Source organism: Passer domesticus, chromosome 17 (genome assembly GCF_036417665.1).
Source record: "Passer domesticus isolate bPasDom1 chromosome 17, bPasDom1.hap1, whole genome shotgun sequence".
In the NCBI taxonomy this organism is placed as follows: domain Eukaryota; kingdom Metazoa; phylum Chordata; class Aves; order Passeriformes; family Passeridae; genus Passer; species Passer domesticus.
The window spans coordinates 5,191,122-5,215,979 of record NC_087490.1 but is presented as its reverse complement, the minus strand read 5'-3'; the positions used below and the strand labels follow the sequence as shown (position 1 = coordinate 5,215,979).

Genomic DNA, 24,858 nt, shown 5'->3' with positions numbered 1-24,858 from the left:
CCTCGGGGAGCTTGCTCATCCCCAGGGGAATCCTGCTCAATTGGGTTCTTGTTTGCAGTAATTTTCACAGGAGAGATCTTACAGAGCAGCTCTGGCTTTAAATTAATAATTGCTGTGTATATGTTCAGCCTTAAAGATCATGAGAAAAGCTGAGTACTTGGTAGTCTCAGTCTGTAGGATCTTGTATTTTAATTTATTTCTGTGTGGATTCCAAGGACTCCTGTATTTTAGAACAGCTTTCCAGGCCTCAGTAATTTGTTTCTTCCATTCCCCATGCCATGTTGTGACTACCTCATTATTTTTCCCCTGTAATACCTTCTGTTTATAAACAGGAGTAAATAAACATGTTATTATAAATAAGAATGTGCTGCTGAAGAAATTGTTTTTCTGTCCCATCTGAAAGAGCATCTTGCAGTAGTCCCTGCTTAGAAAGGCAGGGATGGGGAGGCAGAGGGGCTGTTTTCCTACACTGAGCTTTTGGTACCTGTTTGGGGCCAGTATCTGTCCAGCCAGCACAAGTAATGGACATCAGGATTTTCATGGATCTTCCATTGCCTTTCCCAAGGGATCACACATTTGATCAGATTATTTTTCAAGGAAGTTTCTCTGCTTTCAAAGCAGTTTTGTATGCAGGGTTTTATTTTAAGACGAGCACTTACACTCCAAACCTGCTCTCTCCTAATATGTTTATTATTGCATGTGGTCAATTTTTTTTCCCCCTGAAGTTTTATTTTTAGCCTGTGTGATCTTGGATCCTTTTCTTAATTGAAAAAGCAGCCCCTGGGTGAAGAGCCCAGACCAGATCCCAGCCAGCTCCCTCTGCTGGCTTCCTCAAAGGACAAAAATAGATTTAAAAACCTGCTTAAAAACCTGCTTGACATTCTGCTGCCTCCAGTTCAGGCCCTTCACTGGCACAGCTCAACACAAAACTGTTATTTCGCTTTTGCTTCCGTTCAAGTAGCAGCAAACTCCAGTAAACATTTGCTTAAAGAAGAGCACAAAGTATTTTGGCATGTTTTATGGGGAGTAAAGAACAAACAAAATGACAAAAATATGCTTGTTTTGTCTTTGAAGTCTGTTCTGTGTTTTTATTCTGTGCCTGTGGTTTTGGAAGGCTCCTGGCCTCTCCAAAAAGATGAGAATATGAGGGAAAAGGTTCTCACTGGCACATTTATAAAAAGATATTTCATTTACACTGTTCTTCATACCTCAACTAAAGATGCAGTTTCATTTTTTTTAATTTCCAAAAATGGTTGCAAAACTGAGAGTATTTTCTTTTGAAAATATGTTTTCCAAGTATTTTATTTACAAGCTCTGACCACAACCATTTTTGTGCTGATATTGGTTATTGCTCAAGCCCCACCCTCTGTTTCTGAAGAATATAAACCTTGTAAGCTAAAATTTATTTTCTAATTGATAAAAATCACAAGCTGAAAGTCACGTTTGGAAAGACCTACAGGATCATGTTATGGTTTGCATTGGAAGGGAACTTTGCTTAACTTTGCTACTCAAACAACCTGCCAGCAATTTAAAATTTGGGTTTGCCTGCTGCTAACTCTTGCTCTTGTATTTTTGGGGATTGTTGGTTGGGGTTTGGGTTTTTTACATCCTTCAGCTTTTGCTGCAGCAAGGTTTTAAGTATACAAATTGAAAAGTCAATTTTGTTGTTTATTCCTTTGTAAAATGTAATGAATTCCAGCAGGGAGGAAAGAAAACAAATAGTAAAAGAAGCTTTAAAACATTACTTTGAAAGTATGTACAACCTAGAAAAATGTATATTCATTCACGTCTTTCCCTGTTTTCAAACAGTAACATGAAGGAGGACTTATCTGATATATTCCATGTATAATGGAATTAGTGTTGTAGTTCACACGTACAACCTTTGGCTATTTTGTGTGGGGAACATGATGTGTATTTAACACCGGAAACTGCTCTAAAAATACTTCCTGTATCCCTTACTTAAATCCAGATCTTGTTTTCTCACAATATAGTATTACAAGTAAGGTAAGGAAAATAAGATTTTCTAATGAAAGTTGTTATTTCTGTAACCATTAGGTTGGGGGGGAGGAAGGAAGAAAATAGGAGCCTCTGCAAATAGTGATACAGAACCAAAACCAAATGTGAACTGAGGAAAAATAAACACAATTCGTAATTTTTATGCAGAAGGGTAAACTTAAATTTGAACTGATGGAAACCCAAATGTTGACTTGGTTAAGTCAGCGTACAGCTGATGTGGAAATACCACCAGTTCTTGTTGTGGCGAGCCCAGCTGGGTGGAAGCGGAGCTCCGGGGCCTGGGGAGACCCGGGATTTCTCCATAAATGTCTCCTTGGATGTGTTGGAGATCTCGTCTTTCCTCCAGCTGCCATCCTAACATCTCGATTAAAGGCTGTGGCACGCAGCAGTCGTGGAGCAGCGAGGAATGCTGCGGGACGAGGATGGAGACGGCCGGCCGTGCCCCTCGGGCCGGGCCGCGCTGCCCTGCACGGCGGCGGGAAGCGGCCCCACGGCGGGCACTGCGGGCACTGCCACGTCCCCTTGGCCGGGGGCAGCTCCTGGGGACGTGGGGGTGGATCAGAGGTGGGATTGGGAGCGGGACGGGATTGCAGTCGGAGCGGAATGGCCTGTCCGGCGCTTCTGAGGCGAAGCCGTGTGGGAGCGCCGGCAGAGCTCGGGCCGGAGCCGCGCTCCGAGCTGAGCTGTGCTCCAGCCATGACGTCCTGCATTCTTGGGAAGTGAGGGAAGACGCCGGGTTCCTTTCGCTTTCCAAGTAGGGATTAATAGGGACGGCATTTTTCCTCAGAACAAGCTCTGTGTTACTCGGGGATGGCTGAACTCGCTCTGATTTCTCCGGAGAGACTCGCTGCCCTGGTACATTCCGTTACCTCCAGCAGAGCTCTGGGAACAGCGAATGCAGTCAGTGTCCCACCAGTGCTAGTAAACACCAGTTGTGTTCAGAGAGGAAAAATACAAGTCCTCCTCATCGCATTCATGTGCTGAGGAAGGTCTTCCTGCTGCACAGGCACTGCAGGAATTCCATATTCTTTGAACCTGGGGAGATCAAAAGGCAGACGTGGGGGTTGCAGCTGATGTGTGGAATTGAGGGTCACACTGGCTGCAAGGCCCAGGTGGTCACTGGAAATAGAAATGAAGAAAACTTGGGAGAATTGGAAGGGGAAAGAAGAGAGCAAATTAGGTTTGGAGAGTGCAGGTTGTTTCTGGGATTAGGAAAGCATGATATACTTTTGAAAATTGTATTTTCCTTCAAAGTTTTTTGGGTTGCTTTTATGTTGCTTTCTGACAAAATACCTTTAATGTCTTTATTCTAAAGAGCTGAAGATGTAATAGAGAATGAAAAGTTCAAAATGCGAGAGGAAATTCTAGAAACTCCAAAGAATAAAATTAAGAAAATACTTCTTTTCTACTGGTATCCTTAGCCTGGTACATTTTAGGAAAAGATGGTGAAAATCTCCCCAAACCTTTAGTGCCTTTTCACTATGGTCAGGTTATGCTTTTCATTTATAGGAAATACCTCTGCAAAGAAATATAAAGTGCTTTGGAAATAAGCCTGCTTAACACAAACACATGGTGGGACAAATGAAGCAGCGTAAATCAGGGATTGGAGGGGATTTTCTGGCATGCGAGAGCAGGTTTCCTATTGCATACAACTTCCTGCTTTGCTTTGGGAAACTGTGTAAACCACATAAAATTGTGTCTTATTTCTGTTCCTTTTGCTCTTTCTGGTGCTTGTAGAAAGCATTCAAAACAAAAACCACACGGCAAATCCATGGTTTGATTTGGAATCTGTCCTGTCTCGGGAGTGAGCAACTGAGCTCTGCACAGCTCATCTGCATTCCTACAGAGAGAGCAGACTCGAGCTGTAATTGCACAGAAATGCTCGTTCTGATTTCATAGATAATAATTTTGGTTAACCAAGCTGCTGAGAAACCTTCCCTGTGAAGATCTGGCTGTGGTGTGCTCCGGTGAAAGGCAGGAGAGGCCGTGCGGGAGCTCAGGAATGTGAGTGTGTGGGCCAGGGAGAGGATGTAACATTTAATGTATATTTTATAAAAAACAACTCTGTACCTACTGGGATTGAGGAAGCGATAAAAGTATTACTTTAAGTAGTGCTAACACAATCTAAGTGCAGATAGTTACCTACCATCTGTTTTTCAATAAATAGCTATTATGCTAATTTCTGTTTCAATGCGCAACAATTAAAGCCTTGGAGTATTCCTGTGATATTCAACAGCTGTTGCCTTTGAAGGTTTTATTTATCCTTCTGAAGTGCAACAATTTTAGTTTCATAGTCAACTCTGCTTGCAAGTGTTGGTTTTTATATCGAAAATTGCGGTGCATTGAGATGCAAACTCGGGCCGTGCCTGAGCAGCAATCTCCAGCCATGGTCTCTATTAATATTCTGATTTTCCTGGAAGCTGTTAAGAATACCTTGGGAAGATACGGATTGAAAATGCTTCTGTGCGTGTCCAGTAAATATTCCCTGTGTTTGGAAATGGGAGAACACAAATGAGTCATTCTGGGGAGCATTTGCACTGTTTTGGTTCATTTTGTGATGAGCTGACTTGGGGAAGGGAGCCAAGATGGATTCTCAGGCCTGTACGAGTGAGCAGCACAATTTCCCTACGATCATAACCAGCACAAGGAAATTAGATCTCTAAGTGGGTTGAATCTGATTTAGTAATAAGTCAATTTAATCACTAATGACTTCAAACGCAGATTTTACAAGGTGATCAATGGCAGTATAGCAATGATCGATCAATGGCGTTGTCTTTAATTGGATTTTTATGGGTATAATGTAGTTTTTCAGAATTAATGTACCATTGCATTGTGTTGTTACTCTCTTAACTCAATTTTTTAGGAGAAATGATGCTTCAAAATGCTCGTTGGTTTTTGAAATATTGTTTTAAGAGTATGCTAATAAAAATACAGATGAAAAATTAAATGCTTGCTTTTAGTAATTTTATGTCTGATTGTGTTGGAGTTGTTTAGCCATGTGTTTTTAAAACATTGAAAAAACCTCACATCCTTCATATTTCATGGCAACGAGGAGGCAAAATATCAAAGGCTAGGAAGGAGCATGTGCTGCTCTGAATGTGAATCTTGAGGAGCTGAGTAAGTCCCTGTCCTCAGCAGTTTGACATAGTAATCTTCCCTGGAAGTAATCTCCTTGTCCCATGTGTCCTGCTTTAATCTATCAGTATTTCTGCAGTGTGCAGCAAGAAATTGATTTTCAGTAATTTTAATGGCTGAATAACTGGTGCTGTCCCAGAGTGTTTTTTCATATTTGCAGTGGCCAATGTGGTAACTGAGGGCAGTGTTCTGGATAATGGGTTTCATTAGCTCTGATGCCTGAGGTAAAAAAGCAGTAGGTGGGAACAAAGCCTTGTTTTTGATGTCTAGACGTTCATTTCAGCTGTTGCTGCAATATGATACATTAAAAGGAAATATGTAACATAGCTCTGAGGAAATATGTATTCTTTGAAACTAATTCTGCTTTTAAACTGCACAAGGCAGTGTGACCTGAATTATTAAAATGTGGGTGGCTGGATTTCTTAAAGGTATAACTGTCTCTGCAGCGCCGACACAGCCTCGACTTGCCTCCTCTCCTTCCTTCCTATATTTCTTTTAAGTAAAATATGTCAGTTTGGCCACTGAAGCAGAACAGAGATCTTATTATCTTTCCAGTATCTCTGCTGGGAGACCTAAAATTATTGAAGTATTTGCTTTGATATTTTGCTGTGACTTCTCTCCTTGAAATTTTTATAATGGATCTTTTTTTTGAGAACATGGCTGGCTTCATAAAAATCGTTGGACACTTTGAAGACCTTAATATCTCTGACTTGAAAATAAAAAAGATCCCAAGCCAACTAATCTGCTCATTAATGTATGTTTAAATTATAAATTTCCCGTGTAAGTCTAAATTATTGTAGTTGCCTTTAATTATTTTACCATCTGATCTGCAAGAATAAACATAAAAATCAGCACAAACGTTTTATTCATTTTTTGAACCTATGAAAACAAAATCATAACAAATGCCTAAAAACTTTATATATGAAGGCTGTTGATTAATTCCCATTCTGTTTGAACACCAGCAGTGAGATTAACACTTCTACTGTAATCCATTATAAGTGTCAGATACACGTTTTTCTTGTTTTGGATTTTCTGCTATTCTTGATAGTTTTTTTCCTGAGAATCCAGATTTTTAGAGACAGAATATTAATAGACTTGGTGGTTTATTTTGGGAGATGATTTCATTAAAAAAAAAAAAAAGAAAAACAAAACATAACTGCAGGAAAGCAGTTGCTTCTTTTGGTGAGAAATGATGTGGTGAAGTTCTCCCTCTGTTGCAGGGCAGTGAGAAGAGGATGAGCTGTCTGCCTCCCTGTGGCCTGGCAAGCCAGGGAGGAAAATGTAGTTTGTGCTCTGTTGTGCTTTCTCCCACTAAAACATTCCATCTGTCCTTGATTGTTCCCCTAGAAGTTCTCTGTTTTGGGATGTGCCTTTCACACCTGTTGTTCAGTGCTGCATTTGTTGGGTCTAAAGAGAAATGCCTCCAGGACAGGCCAGAGGTGTTCCCAAGTTTTGGAACCCGCACAGCACCTGTGTTCTGCTGGCTGTGCCTGGAAATGCTGTCAGGAGTATGGGAAAGCTGAGGGGGCTGGAGCTGGACGTTTGAGTGCTAAAAGCATTAGAAATCATCATGTAGAGAGAGACTATTTCCTAGGCTTCAGTTTGCTATAAGGAATTTAAAATACTCTTCAAAATCTAAAATCTAGTTAAATTATAAGTGTCAGGAACTTTGGAATTTACAGGGATAGTCTAACTTCTAGTGTTTTGCCAAGCTTTTTTATTGGTCACCATATGCATCCTGAAGTTGTAACTTGCTGCAGTTATTTCAACACTTTTCTTGTGGAGTCTGGATCAGAAGAGAGGAGGTGAAATGCTGCACTTCTCATTTTTCCTCCTCATTTTAATGGCATCAGACATATGTACACGCTCTTAATTGTAAGATGTACTTTTTTAGTAGGATAAAGAAGCATTAAAGATAATTACAGTAAGTATAGTGCTTTAATATATCTGGGAATTAAAGGCATTATTTATTATAGGAAAATGGTTATGGCAATGTCTTATGATGGAGTTAAATTTAATAGGGAAGTAATTTTATTTGCATTTCATATATAATTTATGTGAATTCTGTGTGCTAAGAAAGTTTGGAAAATTGCAATATTGAGGGTTGATACCCTTTTCCCTGTCCCACTGCACTGCAGCTCCTCAGCCAGTCTGACCTCATGGCACACTTGACCCTCGGGACTTGGCTGCAAGGTTCACATTGCTTTTCCCTGCTTTTCCTAGGATTTTGGACACCCTCCTCCCAACCATTTCCTCTGCTGAGTGCAGGACAGCCATGGATGCAGCTGTGGTGGTGGGTAGGGAGGGGGAGTGCTGCCAGTTTCCATTCCCTCATCCAGTCCCTCCTGCTGGGATGTGTAGTGCTTTCATGTCTGTGGAGGAATAACAGGCTGGGGTAGCCCAGGGAAACTGAGCAGGGAAAAAGAATACAGGTGATGTCCAGACATAAAAGAATTCTGGATTAAATTTTCTCAACTCTACAAAATATTACATTCAGTGTAGCAGTAAAGCAGCATGATCTGATCTAAATTCTTCTGAAATGGCAAAATTGTACTTGCAGAAAATAGTTCTGAGAGATTATATAAGCTGTAACAGGGTCCACTTAGTCTGCTGTGTATACCTGGGAGTAGGTAGGGAGTTAGGATTGAGCACTTCAGAACTGGGAACTTTCCTGTAAAATCAGACTTGATTCTTGACCCTCCTATTTTGGATGAAGTTCCTAAAGCAGGGGCAATACTGGCAGTACAGCCTAGGATAGGGTGAAACTGCACAAGAGCTCACTGCTGTGTAAGAGTGAATTTACAGGTTCTGCCAACTTCATGGTCTTGCCCAAAAATTTGATTTTTTAATTTAAATACTAAATTTTCATGCGGGTGTGATCTCTCATAGTGTAACTAATCTGTAGATTTTCATATATTTGAGGATTATGAAATTTTAAAGTGCAAGACTCAACCTGCCCTGCAGCTTCTGGGGCTTCAGTAGCTCTGAGGTGCTGAGAATTTACACATCAAGAGTTCGGCCGTGCACGGGGGTTCTGAGTCCCTTAAGCCCAGTGTTTTACCCGTGAAAGCCGAGGCCACGCGGGGTTGTGTGCAGTAAATAGCCGTGGCCCATTACACCCTCGTGTCAGGGAGGGCTTGCAAGCATTAAAGGGCCTGCAGTGGCTTCTGAGGAAAAGCTCCTTGGCTGCTGCTCGTGCCCAGGGGCACAGGTCTGTGTCTCCATTCTCCCGGCAAGCCCTGTGCTGTCCGATAAGGTGATTTTAGGTACTAAAACCCGGCCTTTGCATTCTGCACGAAGAGAGAGGCTCTGTTACCGACATTAACATATCACAACACTGCACATGCAAAAAATATGCCTTTTCTTGTCTGGGTGTGTGAGTTACAGCTCCTGGAGAAGCAGCCGAACAGTGGCTCGAGGCTTTGAAGGCTGCTGACAATATATTAGTATTTTCCATGGAGCACTAACTCCTTAGAAGCTTGCCTTTAAACGTGGTTGTAAACTATGCTGAGATAATCATCTCTGCGATAGACGCGCTGCTGGGAGGTCTCGTCCTGCAAATTGGCCAGGGAGGGTGTGAAGTATTCAGCGCTAAGGTGCAGTAGAATTTTATGTTTGCACTTTTAAAGATCTGCCGACTACTCCTGTGAAATTGAAATGACAGAACTCAGACAATTCTTACTCCTTGAAAAAGTTGTTTTATCATCTGTTTTCACTCTGCATCTTCTGGCTGAGTAAGATTTAGAATCTGGTACAGGCATACCAGAAATAGTGCTACTCCTGGTAGTTTTAGCACCCAAAAGCCATGAGTAAGGACAGAAGATATTTCTGAGGGTTGTCTGTCCTTCAGGTGACTAATTCAGGCTGCACTCTACTCTGAGAGATAATTAGACTTACTTTTTTGAACATCTCTGCAGTTCAGTACTGAGTGTACAGTTTTTATTTTGGTGTAAAATCTGCTGTGTATTGCTAAAACTGCAATAGTTGAAGTCAGTACAATGGAGGAATTGCACTTGAGTGTGACAGCGAGAGGTTCAGGGGAGTTGTTTCATGTAGTTTCAGTTATGTAAATTGATTTTACACCTTTAATGATTCACTTTGTTTCTTGATTGTCGGCATCTGTGGTTAAGGTTTAAAGGATCTCTCAGCAGTGGTGGCAAAGAATGATCGTGCATTCCTCACTCCTGTACTTGAATACGGAATGCTACAAACAAATGGGTTTGCTTTTATGCTTTTGTGTTTGCTTTTTTTTTTTTTTTTTCCTTTAATTCAAAGGCTTCGGCAAGTAAAGATTAAAGCTGCTTGGGTGATATAGGTAATAGTTGAAATAGTTTAATGAAACATGCTACTTTGAAAATTAAAGCTATTGAAGATATGTTTTGGATAAATGTTTGTGTATCCCTATTCTGAGCATATTGACATTTTGTGTTTTTGTAGTGGTGGAAGAAGGATTCTGGGAGAATGGACTTTCCTATGAGTGTAGGACCCTGCTCTTCAAAGCAATTCATAATCTTCTGGAAAGGTAAGAAAAGCTCTAGTGCGCTCAAATAGTTCATTTTGATGCTTCAAATCATACAGGATACCTACAGAGCAATTATATCATTATGGATCTTGAACTACATTTTTTAGAGTTAGGCCTTGAGTCCAAGAGAACAGAATAGATGTCTTAAGTCACTGACTCTGGTCATTTATCATAAAATGCTACGCAAACGAATTAAACTCATGCAAACAATAATGTTGATATGTATTTCTGCTCGGATTTTTGCTAAGGAGTTGTTTTAAAAGCAAAGAAGGGGGAGTTTTCACCTTCTGAAAGTGCTTAGTGAGTGTAATTGTATCTGACCTTCAGTGCCTTGATGAGGTTAAATGATACATATCTTAAAAGCTCTTAACTCTCTTCTGTCAATTATCCTGGTTACATGAATGTTAAAATTTGACTACATTTGTGCACAATATTCAGGGTGAAGCTTAACAGTTCCTTGCTCTGAGCCATATATATATATGACTTGATTGCAGAGTTATTCTGTGATTAGTTAATACACTTATGCCCTTTTTCTTCTTAATCCAGCTATCACTTTTTAAGATTACTGAAGATTATCTTGTTCTCTAGGCCCAATGAGCGGGACATGGTATCTTGTGCTATATAATTTTATTCTGTTTGTACAGTTCCTCAGGTCATCATTACCTTCCTGTATTACATTCTAATTCTTACAAATTTGGATATCTTCTTACAATTAAATGTTATTACACTATTCCCACTTTCTCTGAGGTTATAATAATAATAATAACAACAACAGAATAGAATGCACCTTTATGTTGCAGTAATTTTATAGAATACAGCCTTGGATATTTTTTCTTACAGAAAATAAGCAAACGGAGAACACTTTCATCTTGTCTCATTTAGTGTCCTGTTTGCTTTGATGTAGATTTACTGGTGATGAGGTTTGCATTATGTTCCCGAGGCTGTATTTCCAGGGGGTGACCGAGTTACCTGTGTGCATATCCGCAGGGACAAGGATTAGTTGTTGTATTCCCTGTTTTTTATCCCATCAGTCTCTTCAGGGGATTTTTATAAAAGTTGTGGGCTACTTAGATTGAATGAAAGTATAAAAATTAAATTCCAAGTCTAGGATGTTCATTAGTTCTTTTGCAGCTTTATAATATAAAATGGAAAATTAATTTGATATGTGTTTATTAATCTGTGGTATCCAGCCAGCTGACTTTTAAGTGTAAAGTGGCTAATTTTATTCTTTGGACCCCTTTAAACTTGTGAAATAAATTTAATTTTTCTAATATATAATTTAATTGAAATTATTTGGCAGAGTTAGAAGAACTATTCTATCCAGCTGTGACTGGAAAATTCTTTTTCTTCCAGCAGTAGTTGGTGAACACACCTCGGGTCATGTCCTGAGAAACTGAAACAATTCATGTCACAATAAGCTGATATAATTCATGTTGTGATAATATGATACTATCAATGTTGTGATAAGATTATATATGTTGTGATAAGATGATATGATTCATATCATAATAAGCTGGTACAACTCCTGCTGCAGTCCCAGCCTTGGACATGAGCATCCTCTCACTCCTTTGCTGACTGCAATTTTTACACTTTCATAGTTGAATTTAATTCAAGTTATTCACTTTTTATGTATTTTTTTAATTTGTGTGCTGTACCAAATCTGAATTTAACATAATTATTACTTCATTTAAAGTAATAGCAACATGTGTGCAGGCTTTATTAAATAGCACTTCAAACTTTAAAGCCCCATTTTATCCGGTGTTTAGGAAAAGCCCCATTCATACAGCAGAAGGCTCCAATCCGTTCTGGCCCATCAGTGCTGGTGGTGCCGGCGGTTGGGGTTTTGCAGGGTTTGGGGTTTATTTTGTGGTTATTTTGCTGGAGGCTGAGGGGGAAGGAAATGGCAGGAGGAGGAGCCGTGAGGGGGGAGCGGCCCCTCATGGAGGAGCCCGAGGGACCTTTGGGGATAACTTGGGGACAACTTTGACCTGACCCTGGCAAAGGCAAGAAAAAGGGCCTTTACACAACTGATTGTGGGGTTATATATATTCCCCCCCCCCCGCCCCGGTTATGCTTAGTTTATGGTAATTTGCAGTATAGAAAACATTACAAGATTTGAGGGATGAGTAGTCAAAATATTACGGTGTCATTTTGTAACAATTGGTGTGCCCTTGGCAAGTCATTTTTTCGTGGAAAAATCAGAAATTCAGGAGGTCAGGCGCCAGTGAAGTGCTGGAACAGCTGCGCTGCTGAGGGAGGGATCACCCAGCCCTGAGGAGGGAGAGAAGCCAGGACCTGCAGAGTGTTTCATGTCCTTGTATCATTAACTAACTGCTTTTTATGACCATATATTAAGGGTTTTTTTGTCACAAGTCCATTGTTACAGCTCACTGTGAAAGACTAGTTACCTTTAATGCTTATACAGCAAAAACAACCATACTTTTGTTAACTGCTCACCCAGCCGCATCTGAGGTCGCGCTGCTGCAGGCACGGCTCTGATTTTATAGGGGATTATTCCTTAAATAACCCATGATTTAGTTTAGCATGGAGGGTTGACTGATTTTTAAGGACAAATCTTCCCATGAAGACTTTTTCTAGGAAAGCAGCATTAGCTTGAGGCAGTTAAACCTGCTGTGGTGAGACACAGTGATGTGGCATTGAAGTGTGTGTGATGGGAAGAGTTTATTACATTTTTTTGCTACTACAGATTATTTTCTTTAGGGATCTGATGTAAACTTCACAGACTTCCTTTTGTTTGTATAAAACATGCTGGCACTGACAGACTCTCTGATAGCAAATATTTCCTAGGGAAATAGTTGCTGAAGCTTTTTTCCCCACTTCTACTAATGTCTTTAGATCTCTGCTGCCTTAGCTTTCATATTCAGTTTAAGATATTGGTTATTCAACTGAAATGGATTATTTTTGCTTTAACTGAGAAAGTGCTGGTAGAATTTTCTTCAGCTTTAACTTTAGAAAGTCCTGCCAAGTTTATACAGAAAAATTAGGAGCATATTAGTATTTACGTTGTCAGTCGTCCATTTCCTGTGTCTTCTAGGTATGCTTTTGAAGTGTAGATCACACAGCTTTTTTGAACCTTGCAGAATGTACTTGCCCAGAAAGTTTCATGTGATTTTTAGATTTTTTTTCCTTTGTTTTGGCTAATCTCTAGCAGCTGCTATAGAAATAAACTATTGGAAGACTTAGAAGAGGGGAAAAATCCAGTTCTTTCATCTAAATAGAAAATACTGAATAGATGTGAAATGTATGGGCAAGGCTTGCATATTACTTGTAATGGTGTATAAACCACTAGCAACAAATAACCAGTTTTACAGAATTTTGGAAGCATATTATTTACCTTACTGAAAAATATGCCTTAATTATGAATTTCTGTGTGTGGTCCCTTGGGCAGCATGTTCAAGTACATGTTTAATGTATGAGGCATACTCAGGGTTGGCAAATTGCTCCTGTGATTCATCTGTACAGGTGGACCTAGAAAGGCACCAGGCACTCCCTAACTTGTCCATTTAAATTGGGTATTGATCACTTTGAGTCCTCACTCTTGGAATTTTTTTTAAGAGGAATATGCAGTTTCTAAAAAGAAACTGTGGACTTCCAAAGGGACCACAGAAAATGGAACTTATTGCTCTAATTTTGGTGTTGTGGGAGTATGATGAAGTGAGGTTTCTGACAGAGGAAGCAGTAATTGTGGGAGTTTCAGCACCTGAAATCATGCTGGGGATCACGTGAAGGGAAAATGGAATCCTTGTTAATATTTCCTTAGTGCAATTTTCTGTCATTCCTATACTGTACCATTTTCGTGCCAAAAATAAGGGAATGCAGGTTCTTTATCGTCTGAAATCTGAAAGACTGGGTAGAAAAGAATCAGTACTAATGAATGGCCTTTGTTCCAGAGGAGGAGTGTAAAAAGTAGAATAAGGGATCAGTCGGCAAAAAGAGTAGCACAGAGTGGAAAAGATTGTGGCAAAGGTGAGGGGAAATGCATGTGTGAAGTTCAGCATCAGTGACAACATCATGACATGGGGAAGGGATTTTTTGTGACTTATGTGGGAAAACAAAAAGTGGAGCACAAGACCTACAAACTTGTATTTCAGTCTGATTGAAATGCAGCTGCCTAATCCCTCAGAGTCACTGTCTTCAAAGACTCCCTTTAATTGCACTGTAAGATGTAACTAGTAATTGTTGCTGTAATTGTTTTCTAGATGCCTGATGGATAAAAACTTCGTAAGAATTGGGAAATGGTTCATACGGCCCTATGACAAGGATGAGAAGCCAGTTAATAAAAGGTAAGGAGATCTCTACATCCAGTCCTGCTCCTGTCAGTGTTGTGGATTGTGGGATGGTAATTGGATGCTGAATTTTGGTGGTAGTTTTCCCGCTTCTTTTGCCGTGTAACAAGTAAAAACACAGACAGCGTGTTCACATCAGTAATACATAGAAAGCAATTAAGTAAGTTTTCAGGCCTTGTTATGATAATTTAAGATAAGAAGGCGAGGTTGGTATTTATCCATTAGCTCCACAGAAATGTCACATTTATTAATATCTTTTGAGCAGCATCTGCCTCTTCCTCTCATTATACAACAGAATTGCAGGCAGTTATAACGAATTATTTTAATTTCTGGACACTAAACCCCAGCCTGACATTTTAAGCAGTAAAATAAGTCGTCTATAGATTTCCTGATTTATTTTGCTTAAAGATGCCACCCTCGATACAAGGCTTTCCCTGCTCAGGCAGGCTGACAGATCAGACCTATAGGAGTGATTAATGTGCTTCTCCCACAGCAACACAGCTATGGAACAGGGGTAGCTGGCTCCACTGCTCGCTATTTCCTCTCGAGCTCTAAAGGTTACAATGTTCTCAGATCTTCTGGTACTTGCATTTATAGTCATCCGCTAAACAAGTTCTGTCAAAAATAATCTGAGTTAAGCTGAAACACAGATTTTCTAACGGGAATCATTTTGACAGAACTGGGTTAGGAAGTGACTAAACACGCAGTTATGCTGGGAGATTTGAAGGTAATGAGCAGTGGAGATGAAGTGGGGTGGCAACTTCTTCATCCATCCAGCACAGCTGCAGTCACACGGCGTCTGATGGCAGGGTGGGGACAGGTGGAAATCATCCTGCACATCAGACCTGTCTTTTCCCTCTCATCGTGATCTCACTGCAAGGTTTAGCTGCAGAAATGTGACAGTGCAATGTTACAAATCATTGGCTTCCTTCTGTAGCAAACTTGGTGCAAAGCAGCTGCTTACAAACCGCATTTGGTTTTGAGAGAATGCAGGAATTAACTGTGGATTTGTCTCCCTTCTAAACCCAAAAGTGTTAATGTAGCTTGGAGTTTACCTGTTTTGTTACTGTTTACTTTGTGGCTGACACTGTGTGTGTGTAACCTTTGATTTCACATTGATCTAATGGCAAGGAGCCATGGAAAGGTCCAGGTTTTTCCATACCTTCCCCTGTCCTGGCTGTGCGTGGCCACCTTTCTCCCTCGTGTTTTCCCTGCTGCTGTTCTGATCATACCAACCTCAGCTTAATTTTCTGCAAGATTAATTCCCTTAAGTGACGTAAGTAGGGGTCAATTCCAGTTTCTGGAAAAGAGAGGCAGCTCCTTTCAGCCAAAGCTGTTTGTTTTATCCACGTCATTGCAGCCTGAGTGCTCAGATTAAATGTGCTTGTGAGTCTCGTGCCTGTTCCTGGTGTGTATCAATTTAATAAATTAAGCATCTGATACAGTAGATGATGTCTGTCAAAAACAGCAGCAGCACTGGCGTGGAAGGTAATATCACCTTAGAATCCTGACAAATTAGTAAGTCCTGTGTCTGATTTACATGTGTGTAACACAGATCAGCCTGCATAGTGAGGCTTCTGTAGGGGATGATTGTGTTTGTAAACACAAGTGCAGTCTGCACATAAAGAAAGCTGGCCTGGAAGATGTCACAAAACCTGAGTTCATGTTAAACTGAGTTTGTGTTTAAAGTATTCCATATATCAATCTGACACTGAGGATTTAGGGTTGGAGGGTGCACTCTTGATTTGGAGAAGATAATGTTTGTTTTTGGTTTGAGGGGTGTTGGTTTCTCTGTTTATTTTTAGAAAGTTCTTGTCACTAGAGATCCTTTGGCTATGCACCATTTCAAAAGTGTTTATTTAACAATAATAATTGTGCCTAATGTGAAATAGGTTTTGTGTTGTTTCAGGTTAATTTTTATTTTTTTTGCTATAAATGACATGAAATTAACTAATCTTCCTGAAAGATTGCAGTAAAGACTGTAAAAATGGACAGTAAAGTCAATCGTGGACAGTAGCAACAAGGGAGGCTTGGGGGACTAATCTGTCCAGACACCTTTTATTTAATCTTTTAAGCTTTCTCAACATAGCACAAAAAGCTATCTTCACAAATTGATTCATGTTAATTCCAGATAAATTCTTTGTGAAGCTCTTGGTCTAAGCAGCAGTTTATTCTAGATAAAGCAATAAGGAATACTTGCAGAAGAAAGAGGCCAGCTGAGGATGTTTAGGTATTTTAACATAAAACCTTTATAGCCAAAAAAAGGCATTTTGTAAAATATTACTTAAAGCCATGTTATTCTATAAAGTAATAGAAATAAGTTGCATGTGTGTACAGTGATCAGATTGGAGTCTGGGAACTGGCAGTCCCTGTTGAAAACACCTGTTCTGTTCTCCTCGAGCGTGGGAAGAGATCTGTATGGATATATTCCCCCTTGAAGGTGGAAACCAGCAGGTGTCTTTCTGCTAAAGAAATAGAACCATCTCTAAAGTCTGCTTTTCTCCTTTTTTGCTTGTGGCAGAGTTGCTCATCTCAAGTTTCCAATGTCTAGAGTTACTGATGCCATTTCAGGAATACACTGAGAAGTCCTGGGCTGGGTGTAAATGAACAGGGAAGGAGTTAAAAGTCACGGGCTGCCTTTCAAGGAGTAAAGTCCTTCAGGACCTGTGGTTTTTGTGAATGGCATTAAAGGAGAAGAATGGGAGGGCTGTGATTTCAGAATGAAGTCAAAGATGAAGTGGAGCATGGCAGTGACCGTGACCTACTTATGCTGAGATGTGAGAGGGAGGCCTGAGAACAACAGAGGGCCTGGCCTGCCTTGCCAGGCACTGCTGGGAACTGAGTGCAGGATGAGCTTTCCTGCCCTTCCAGGAGGACTGAGGGAACAGCAGAGGGGGTTCAAGACAGATCCCTGTGTGCTTGTGTTTTGCTTTGCTTTCAGTGCAGACCAGATGCTTTTCACAGGAAATTTAGTGCAGAACTTCTCGGTTTCCTTTCCCAAGTATCTTCAGTATTATGTGTCACTTCCTAAATAATTCTACACATTTTATTGTCATCCTACAGCAGTAGAAATCATCATTGCCTTCAATTTCCTGGGAGTAGCCATAGGACCTATTCAAGGAATAGCTAAATCAGTGATACCAGAGTTGACCCTGAGCATTGCTGCAAGCTGCATTTGCTTTGTGCCATGCCAGGAATTCCTGCCAGTCAGGTCAGTTCTTCACATGGAAACATCAGAGTTGGGGAGCCCTGGAGAAGAGCTGCTGTGCCAGGAGCAGTGGAAGCACCAGAGCACCTTGGCTGAATCCCACACAGAGCTTTGCTCCTGGCACAGATAATGTCTTCTGGCAAATGGCACTCAGGTGTTTCATTACATGGTGACATAGTGCAGTAAAAGCACAGTAAAATAAGTTGAAGTGCTCTATTTAAATTTTTATGAAGATTTGAATTCCTCAGCAGAGAAAAGTAACTGACTGTGCATGTGCAGTTTGCTGTGATGTAGTGAGGAGGGTTTTATTTCCTTGACTCTGAGAAAAAGAAGTCTTATAAGTTAATTCTGCACATTTGTGTACTTATATTTTACCCACCTTAAAAAATTCAGTAATGTGATCATATATGTGCTTTGAAAATGGTGTCTAGTGATGCTATAGTAATATATATGTACAGTATTGCCAACATCATTATAAATGAGGAAAGACTAGGCAGCAAAATAATAAAAATCAATCTGACTTAATTTTAAATAATGTGTTCTTATTCCTGACTTGTCAAAGTAAATGTGGTAGAAATATGGAGTAATAAGAAATACTGTGTATTTTCAAATAATTCTTCATACCTCTGTAAAAATAAGCTTTTCTATTTCAGTTTAAGAGGCTTAGTTCCCAGAGAAATATTTTCATATTTTCAAGGTTTAAGTTCTGAAATGTTATGTTCATCTTTGCTGAGTTTCTTCTGAGGATTACTTATGGTTTCAGTAAAACCGTACACCAGGTTGGTGTGTTATATCTGTGGCTGGTGTTATTTTAATTGGTAATCTTGTGTGTGCTAAAGCTGAATTAACTCTTATTACTCTGAAAAATTATGTAGTGTACCCAGTGTGATATAGTCTGCATTTGTATTTCAGCAGAAGGACTAGTTCTAAAATAGAGATATTTTAAAATAGGTGTTTCCACATGCATATTTCATGCAAAAGCTGCAAATCTATCGAGGTGATATCCAAGGTGTTTTTGCTATCAACATGTTCATGTTTATAGACTTTTCCAAGCAATTTAATATCATTTTATTCAAGTGTATTAATCTAATACCACTAATAAATATAACATATTTTTATGTTTTGTAGGCAAAACAGCAAAATATTATTAGCAGCTTAGGGTTACTTAAGGATACTATTAAGATGTTTTGGGAAAAGGCTATTCAAACATTACCATTTTAATAACTATTATCTATTCTTATATATGCTACTGGTAGTCTTGGATTATTTTGTGTGTTTGTATTTCTGGAAACTTGTATGTAAAATTCTTGATTGAAAACGTTAGCACACTGTGCAGGGAAAAAGCATTTTGGAGTGAACATCTCAATGTTCATGTGCTTTATCAGCAGAGTAACCTTCCAGATAAGCTATAAATTAAGGAGTATGTGATATTCAGTTGTCTTTTTATTGGTTTAATAATGAAAATAATAAACCAGTATTTTGTAAAAGCTGGTAAGAGCCGTGCTGGAGTGCTGTAGGATTTCCCCTGCCCGTCCGGAATGTGTGAGCCAGTTCGCAGCGCTGTGCCCGGCTGTGCAGGGCCGCGCCGGGCTCTGTGCCGTGTCCTTCGGGGGGAACCGAGCCTCGGGGCCCGGCCCTTTCATCTCCTCTCCTGGCTAAAACCATTAAAAACACAGCAGCACAGCAACCCCAGGCACCGATTCTTCGGATTCCTCGCCCCTTGCCAATCAGGATAATGTCCTCGGAACAATGGAAGGGCTCCCCGCATGGGGTCATTGGTGAGGTGTCACTGGAGCTTCCAGTTTGCTGCAGGTCCCTGCTTCAGCCAGTTCAGGTGATGCTGTGCAGTGTCTCACCCTGCTGTTTGCCGAGGGCATAGACCTGAGCCAGCCACCTCACATAAAGCAGCAGGGATGTTGGTAGGCGTGCTGGGGCTGTTCAGTCATGTCCTAGCTTATATTTTAGTGATAGAAGTGAGGTAGAAATTGTTTCTTCACAAGTGCCACCCTTGTCTCGGTAAGAGAGGCTCTGTGACTGGAATGACCCTGTCTGGATTGTGTCAGTGCTGCTGCTGCAGCTGGTGGGGCACTTGCCCGCTGTGTCTGCAGTGCCTGTGTGGCTCTGGCAGCCAGCAGGCAGATCGGGGTCCCTCCCTTCACCCCGGAATTCCCAGCGGGAGGCAGCAGGGTTGGTACGCACAGAATAATCTGGTGTGGCAGAGTCTTGTAAAAGGATCTGTGCAAACTCCAGGTGTTTGGCTCCTCATGAGCCTCCAGCACAGGAGACAGATACTCCTGACCAGCATCCCCCAGTCTGAAATGAACTGGTAGCAGAGTTCTCATCCCTTTCTGTCCCGAGAAAGAAGAATTCCATCGTGCCTGCTGTTTTGCTGTTTCCAAAGGCACCCTCATCCCTGGGCTGTGTTTGAGCCAGGACAGACAGTCAGGGTGCTGTCACAGTGTCACAGTCTGATCTTTGTCAGGTACCTGAGACTTTGGATTGCCTTTTCCTCTCTGAAATACTCAGAATCCGTCTACTTTCAGTGTGTGTTTGTGAATACCACTTCCTTGTAGGATTTTGGGGAAGCACATATCCAGGATATGTGTGTTAGGGTATGTTTCCATGTGTTTCCTCTTTTACCATCTCAGGGGGGCTGTGCTGGCACTACTTTTGTGGATTCCAGTTTATAAGACAGAAGAGTTGTCTCTGCAGTTTTGAAGTTAAGGATCTTCTTTACTGATTTAATTAATGTAAATGAACAAATATATAAAGTGGATTCAGTAATATTTAACTTCTGGATGCTGTAAAACCTTTTCTTGTAGTTATTTTTTTTGGGCAATGGTATTTATATATATAAGGTTATTGGAATGCCTGTGTATATTCTAAATAGTTGCATTATTTAATGCAATTGATTATCTTCACACTTACATAATTTAAAAATATATAGTTATTTAAATGATTGAAATATTTTGCACGAGGAGTGTACAAAATGCAGGTAGTTCAAGTAAATAAGTTGCCTATTTATCTGTTTCTTTCCTTTTTCATGCCCTATTTTTATTTCTATAGTTTAGAAGTGACTATCTTCATTAAATGTTTTTGGATACATTTGTGTCAGCTACTTGAACTTCAGTAATTATATATGAAGCCTGGCTTAATCAGGACTTGGTGACCAATTAGTGCAGTCCTACTAAAGTTTAAGCTCCTTTTCTCATTATGCACTCAGTACTGGCACTGTGTGTAAAGGATAATCTAAGTGCCCCTGATGTGCTGTTAATGAGATTTGTCAGGGCTCCCAGTTGCACTGTCTGCCAAACACAAGTGTTGTCACTTACTGTATCAGTAATGAATTGACTTAAGGGCTTCTGTAGATATTTGGAGGGCCTTAGTTTGGAATATTGAAATCTGTTGCAACTCTAATTGTAGGTGCAGTGCAGTTCTGCTCCCTGTGTTGCAGGAACCTCCAGGAACAGGAGAGAATAGCTTGCCTGGGTGTCTAAAAATTAAGCTGTATTCAGGGCTTAGACTGGTTTAAAATCCTCATATATAGTCTTGTGAGTTTTGCAAAAACAGTACCACTGTGGGGTTTGTTTTCAGTCCAATTCAGTAAATACACTTTCTCATATTCACAAATAAAATTGGTGTCCAAAGCCAAAAAAAAAATCTTCAATCTCTCTCCAAAAAAGGAAAGAAAACTCCAATTGAAAGCAATTCCATTGAATTATTTCTGTCATCAATAATACCTTTTTCATTTATTTTTCTGACGCTTTTATATCACTTTTAAATAACTTAATCTTGAATTAAAACTTTGTTTTATAACAGTTATGTAGGTTCTTTATTCTCAAGGTATGTTTTCTGAGACTTATGTTCCCTTAAAATTTTTTGCAAACCCTTGTTTTCTGAAGACTCAGACTAAAATGGTGGTGACAGGGGAATGGTTTTAAACTGAAAGAGAGTAGGTTTAAATTAAATGTTAGGAAGAAATTCTCCCCTGTGAGAGTGCGGAGGCGCTGGCACAGGGTGCCCAGAGAAGCTGTGGCTGTCCCTGGATCCCTGGCAGTGTCCAAGGCCAGGTTGGATGGGCTGGGAGCAGCCTGGGATAGTGGAAGGTGTCCCTGCCCATGGCAGAGGGTGGAACAAGTCCTTTAAATACTGCAAAATAATGTGATTTTTGTGCAATACCACGTGATCCATTAGGTGTTGTGCAACCAGGTCCCCTGTTTAAGAAATCCTCAAAGGATAGGAATATAAATTGACTATTTTGTGACTGCTGTGCAGCAAAAGAGTTTTGGAAATGCTTATTCTTAAACACTAATTGTCTGGAACCATTTCTAAAGTTGAGCAAAAACTCTATTAGTCTTCTGAATGCCTGTACTGTTTTAACTTACTAAATGGTCAGATTGAACATAATGGCACAGCTTTAAAGTAGCTTTGGTAGAAATTTACTGTTGGTTTAGAAGACAGCAATCTTGAATGAACACTTGGTATATCCTGTGTAATCTAAATAAGGCTGTTTAAACCAGTTTCTCTGGGTGGCCTCTAGCACAAACAAACCCATATCTGAACAATGGTAGACCAGCCTTTCCAAGGCTGAAGTGAACATTGCAGAGGACCAAGCTGCTGATACAAACAATTACTCAGCAGATTCGTCTTAAAATGCATCACCATTTGTGAACTCTGTTGGCAACTGAGAAAGCAAAATTCTGAATTTTGGCTGCAGTATGTTAGGGAGAGGACAGAGGTAATGCTCACTGCTTCTCCCTTCTGTTTGCTTCCAATGGCTCGTTCTCTTCTCCTGTATAATCACTAACAAAACTCTGTCCTGAGCTCAGCAATATTTATTTTTAAACTTGTCTAGAATGGGAGGAGCTGCAGTTGGAGCAGTTACGTTTGGTGGGACAAACTGGGTAGAGTTGGATTAGTAAAGTGCATTAAGAAGCCACTGGTCGTTATTCTTGGATGTTCTCTCTGAATTGTAGCAAGAAGTACTGACTGGTGACAGGGTTTTTACTTCTCTTTGAGAAATCTCATATGGTTAAAAATAGCTTTTTCATTGAAAAGAGTGGGGCAGGAGGAGGAGGCAGGGAGAGGTTCTGACAATGGATGGGTGATCCATTGCTGCCATACGTCCCACAAACTGGGATTTTGGGGTGAATTGTTGAAAAATTTTGCCCTTTGAAGGGCAAATCCTCAGGAAAAAGCCTCTTCTCCTCCTGCTTGGGATTGCAGGGCAGACCTTGTTCCTTCAATTTGAACTCTGCACAATTTGCATGTAGCCTGAGCCAGAGGCAGGGTGAGGAGCACGTGTGGAGCAGCTCCTTTCTCAATCCCAAATGCTGGGCAGCTCTCAAGTGCTCTCACTTGGGCAGAGAAGTGACTTTTTGTGTTCTGAGTGTCTGCACTTTGGAAGTTGAGAATTCCTGGACGAGAGACTGGATAACATTTTGGAAACAAGAATTGGATTCTCTAGCAGTGTGTGTGTCTGGGCTGTCTGGATTCCTCAAGGTAGGATAGACCCATTTGTCTGCACCTGCATGTGGGCAGCCCATAGTCATGGCACTCAGTGCATTTATGTCAAGTTTTCTTTCTGAAAAATCAATAAACATAAAATGTTGTTGTAATAAATCAGACTGCATTTAGTCTCTCAACTCTACCCTGTTAATAAAGCTAAGAGTGGATAACTCCTAAGGAGCAGACCTTTTTTTCCAGGTGCCCAGCAAGATACTGTTCCAGCATTGCCAGACTAATCTTTGTCAATGCTGTGCTTGGTGCTGCCATCTACTGCCATCAGGTCTGGGCATGCAGCAGGGATCAAACCATGGCTTTTCTCTGTGGCACCACGTGTGCTCCAGGCTTCTTGGCTGTGATGGCATCTCTGCAGATTTGCTGTTATAAGGCTTGGATGTGGATACTGTTCTTCAGGATGGGAAATACTGCTTCTGGGGTAGCTTCTGTGAGTTACAGAGAGTTTGCACTACACGGGGAAAAGGCTCTAAGTCCTGACATTTTGTGTGCAGAGATTTCTCAGTGAGTATTTTGGTCCAGGTTCCCCTGCTCAGGGAATTGCAGATGAAGTATCCTCTGATCCCAGGCCACACCTGTGGCAGTGCCTTTAAATCCTTGGTGGTCCCTAAGGAAAAACCCAACAGGAATTCCTCATGCACCACAGATTTAGCAATGCCTGTGTGAAACTCACCTGTGTGAGACTTGCAAGATACTTTCTTCCTGCAGGAGTAGACTTCTCCCTTTTCCCTCCACCCTTTCTTCTTGCCTTGTTGTTCAAGTTTTATCTGGATTTCTGAGAACCAGTCCAGTTTCGGACTGAAAAACAGTTTTCTTACTGTACATTGTGTAATGCTGGCCATCTTTAAGTGCAGCAATGTGCTACTAGACACTAGAATATTTGGGTAAATGGAAACTTGCATGGAGGGCTTTTGCCTTCCCCTGGTTTCTGTCAGTCTGAATGTCATGGTGACAATTTTTGGAGTTTTCTCCTTGGAGGAGTGGAAGAGGGAAGGCATTCTGAGAGAAGTGGGAGTTATGGGTGCCTATGTGAAGGATCCAAGGATTTCCAGAATATGGTCCCACAACTGATGATGTGACGTGGCCGAGTGAGAGACTAATTCTGATGGCTGGGATATCTGCATGCATGGCAGGACTGGGGAGCAGAGTCTTGAAGGACAAGGTGGTAATGCAGAGGTAGATTGAATTTTCCACCAGCCAAGGGGATTTTCTGTCTCCTGAGGAAAGCAAGCTGCAAAAATTACTTGGAGGGATCTCATCTCTTTTTAATCTCTTCGTGTTGCCAGCTGTTAAAGACATGGGGAACTGCAAGTGTTTTTTGGATGATGATGTCAGTACATCTAATTATATAATTTCCATCTGCTGACTGGAAAGCTGATAGAGAAGAGCTGAAGGAAGAACATAAAATATCTTCCTTTGTTTTCCTTGTTGAAGGATCCAACAGTCTAAAATATGGAACTGGATGTCTAATGTACAGAATTCTCTCTTTTCTGCATAATCTGAAAACCAGGAACGTGTATGTTTGCACACAGTGTTGCTGAAACCATGTTTAGATCTGACATTTTGGAGAGCAGTTCCCTAGGACAGACACATAGAGAGAAATTATTTACTGCCCTGCCCAATTCCTAGAAAAAGATTTAATTTAGGAAGGAGTGGAAATGTTGCCTGAAGAGTATCAGATTCTGCCTACTTTGGCCCCAGCCATGAGACAGATGTAGCATTTGGCCAAGTCAGATAAAAATCAGTGTAAAAGTTACTCTGGGCATTTCAGGAAGCTGCCTACGATTATGTGCTTCTAATTTCTTAAAAAGGAATATACCCAGATCCTAAATAATCCCTTACCATAAAAATTGTCTCCAGCAGTGGTCAGAAATGGGACAGCTCAGGGAAGAGTCTTCAGATCATGTCAAGAATTCGGTTGTTTTTCTGTACACTCGGTCAGGTTCCTGCTGGGTTTGACAATACAACTTGACATATTTTTATGTTCAACAACTGTTGATGAATTTTTCTTTTGTGCATTTAATTGAGTTTGAACCCACACAGACTTTTAGCCTGCATAAATACTTGTTGGTAATTAATACCATAGCTCATCTATGCAATGGGTGGAAAAAAGGTTGGGATTTTTGGTTTAATTTTTTCATCCATTAGTG

At 40.6% G+C, this 24,858-nt stretch overlaps 1 protein-coding gene across 2 annotated transcripts in view; it reads left to right on the top strand.

Moving 5' to 3' along the window:
* Positions 1-24,858, top strand: part of MED13L (mediator complex subunit 13L) — a 169,146-nt gene that overhangs the window by 71,865 nt on the left and 72,423 nt on the right. For both annotated transcript variants that reach the window (XM_064393121.1, XM_064393120.1), the window contains 2 exons: positions 9,589-9,673; positions 13,894-13,977. In XM_064393121.1, the coding sequence (XP_064249191.1) occupies positions 9,589-9,673; positions 13,894-13,977 (169 nt within the window). The remainder of the gene's footprint in view (positions 1-9,588; positions 9,674-13,893; positions 13,978-24,858) is intronic.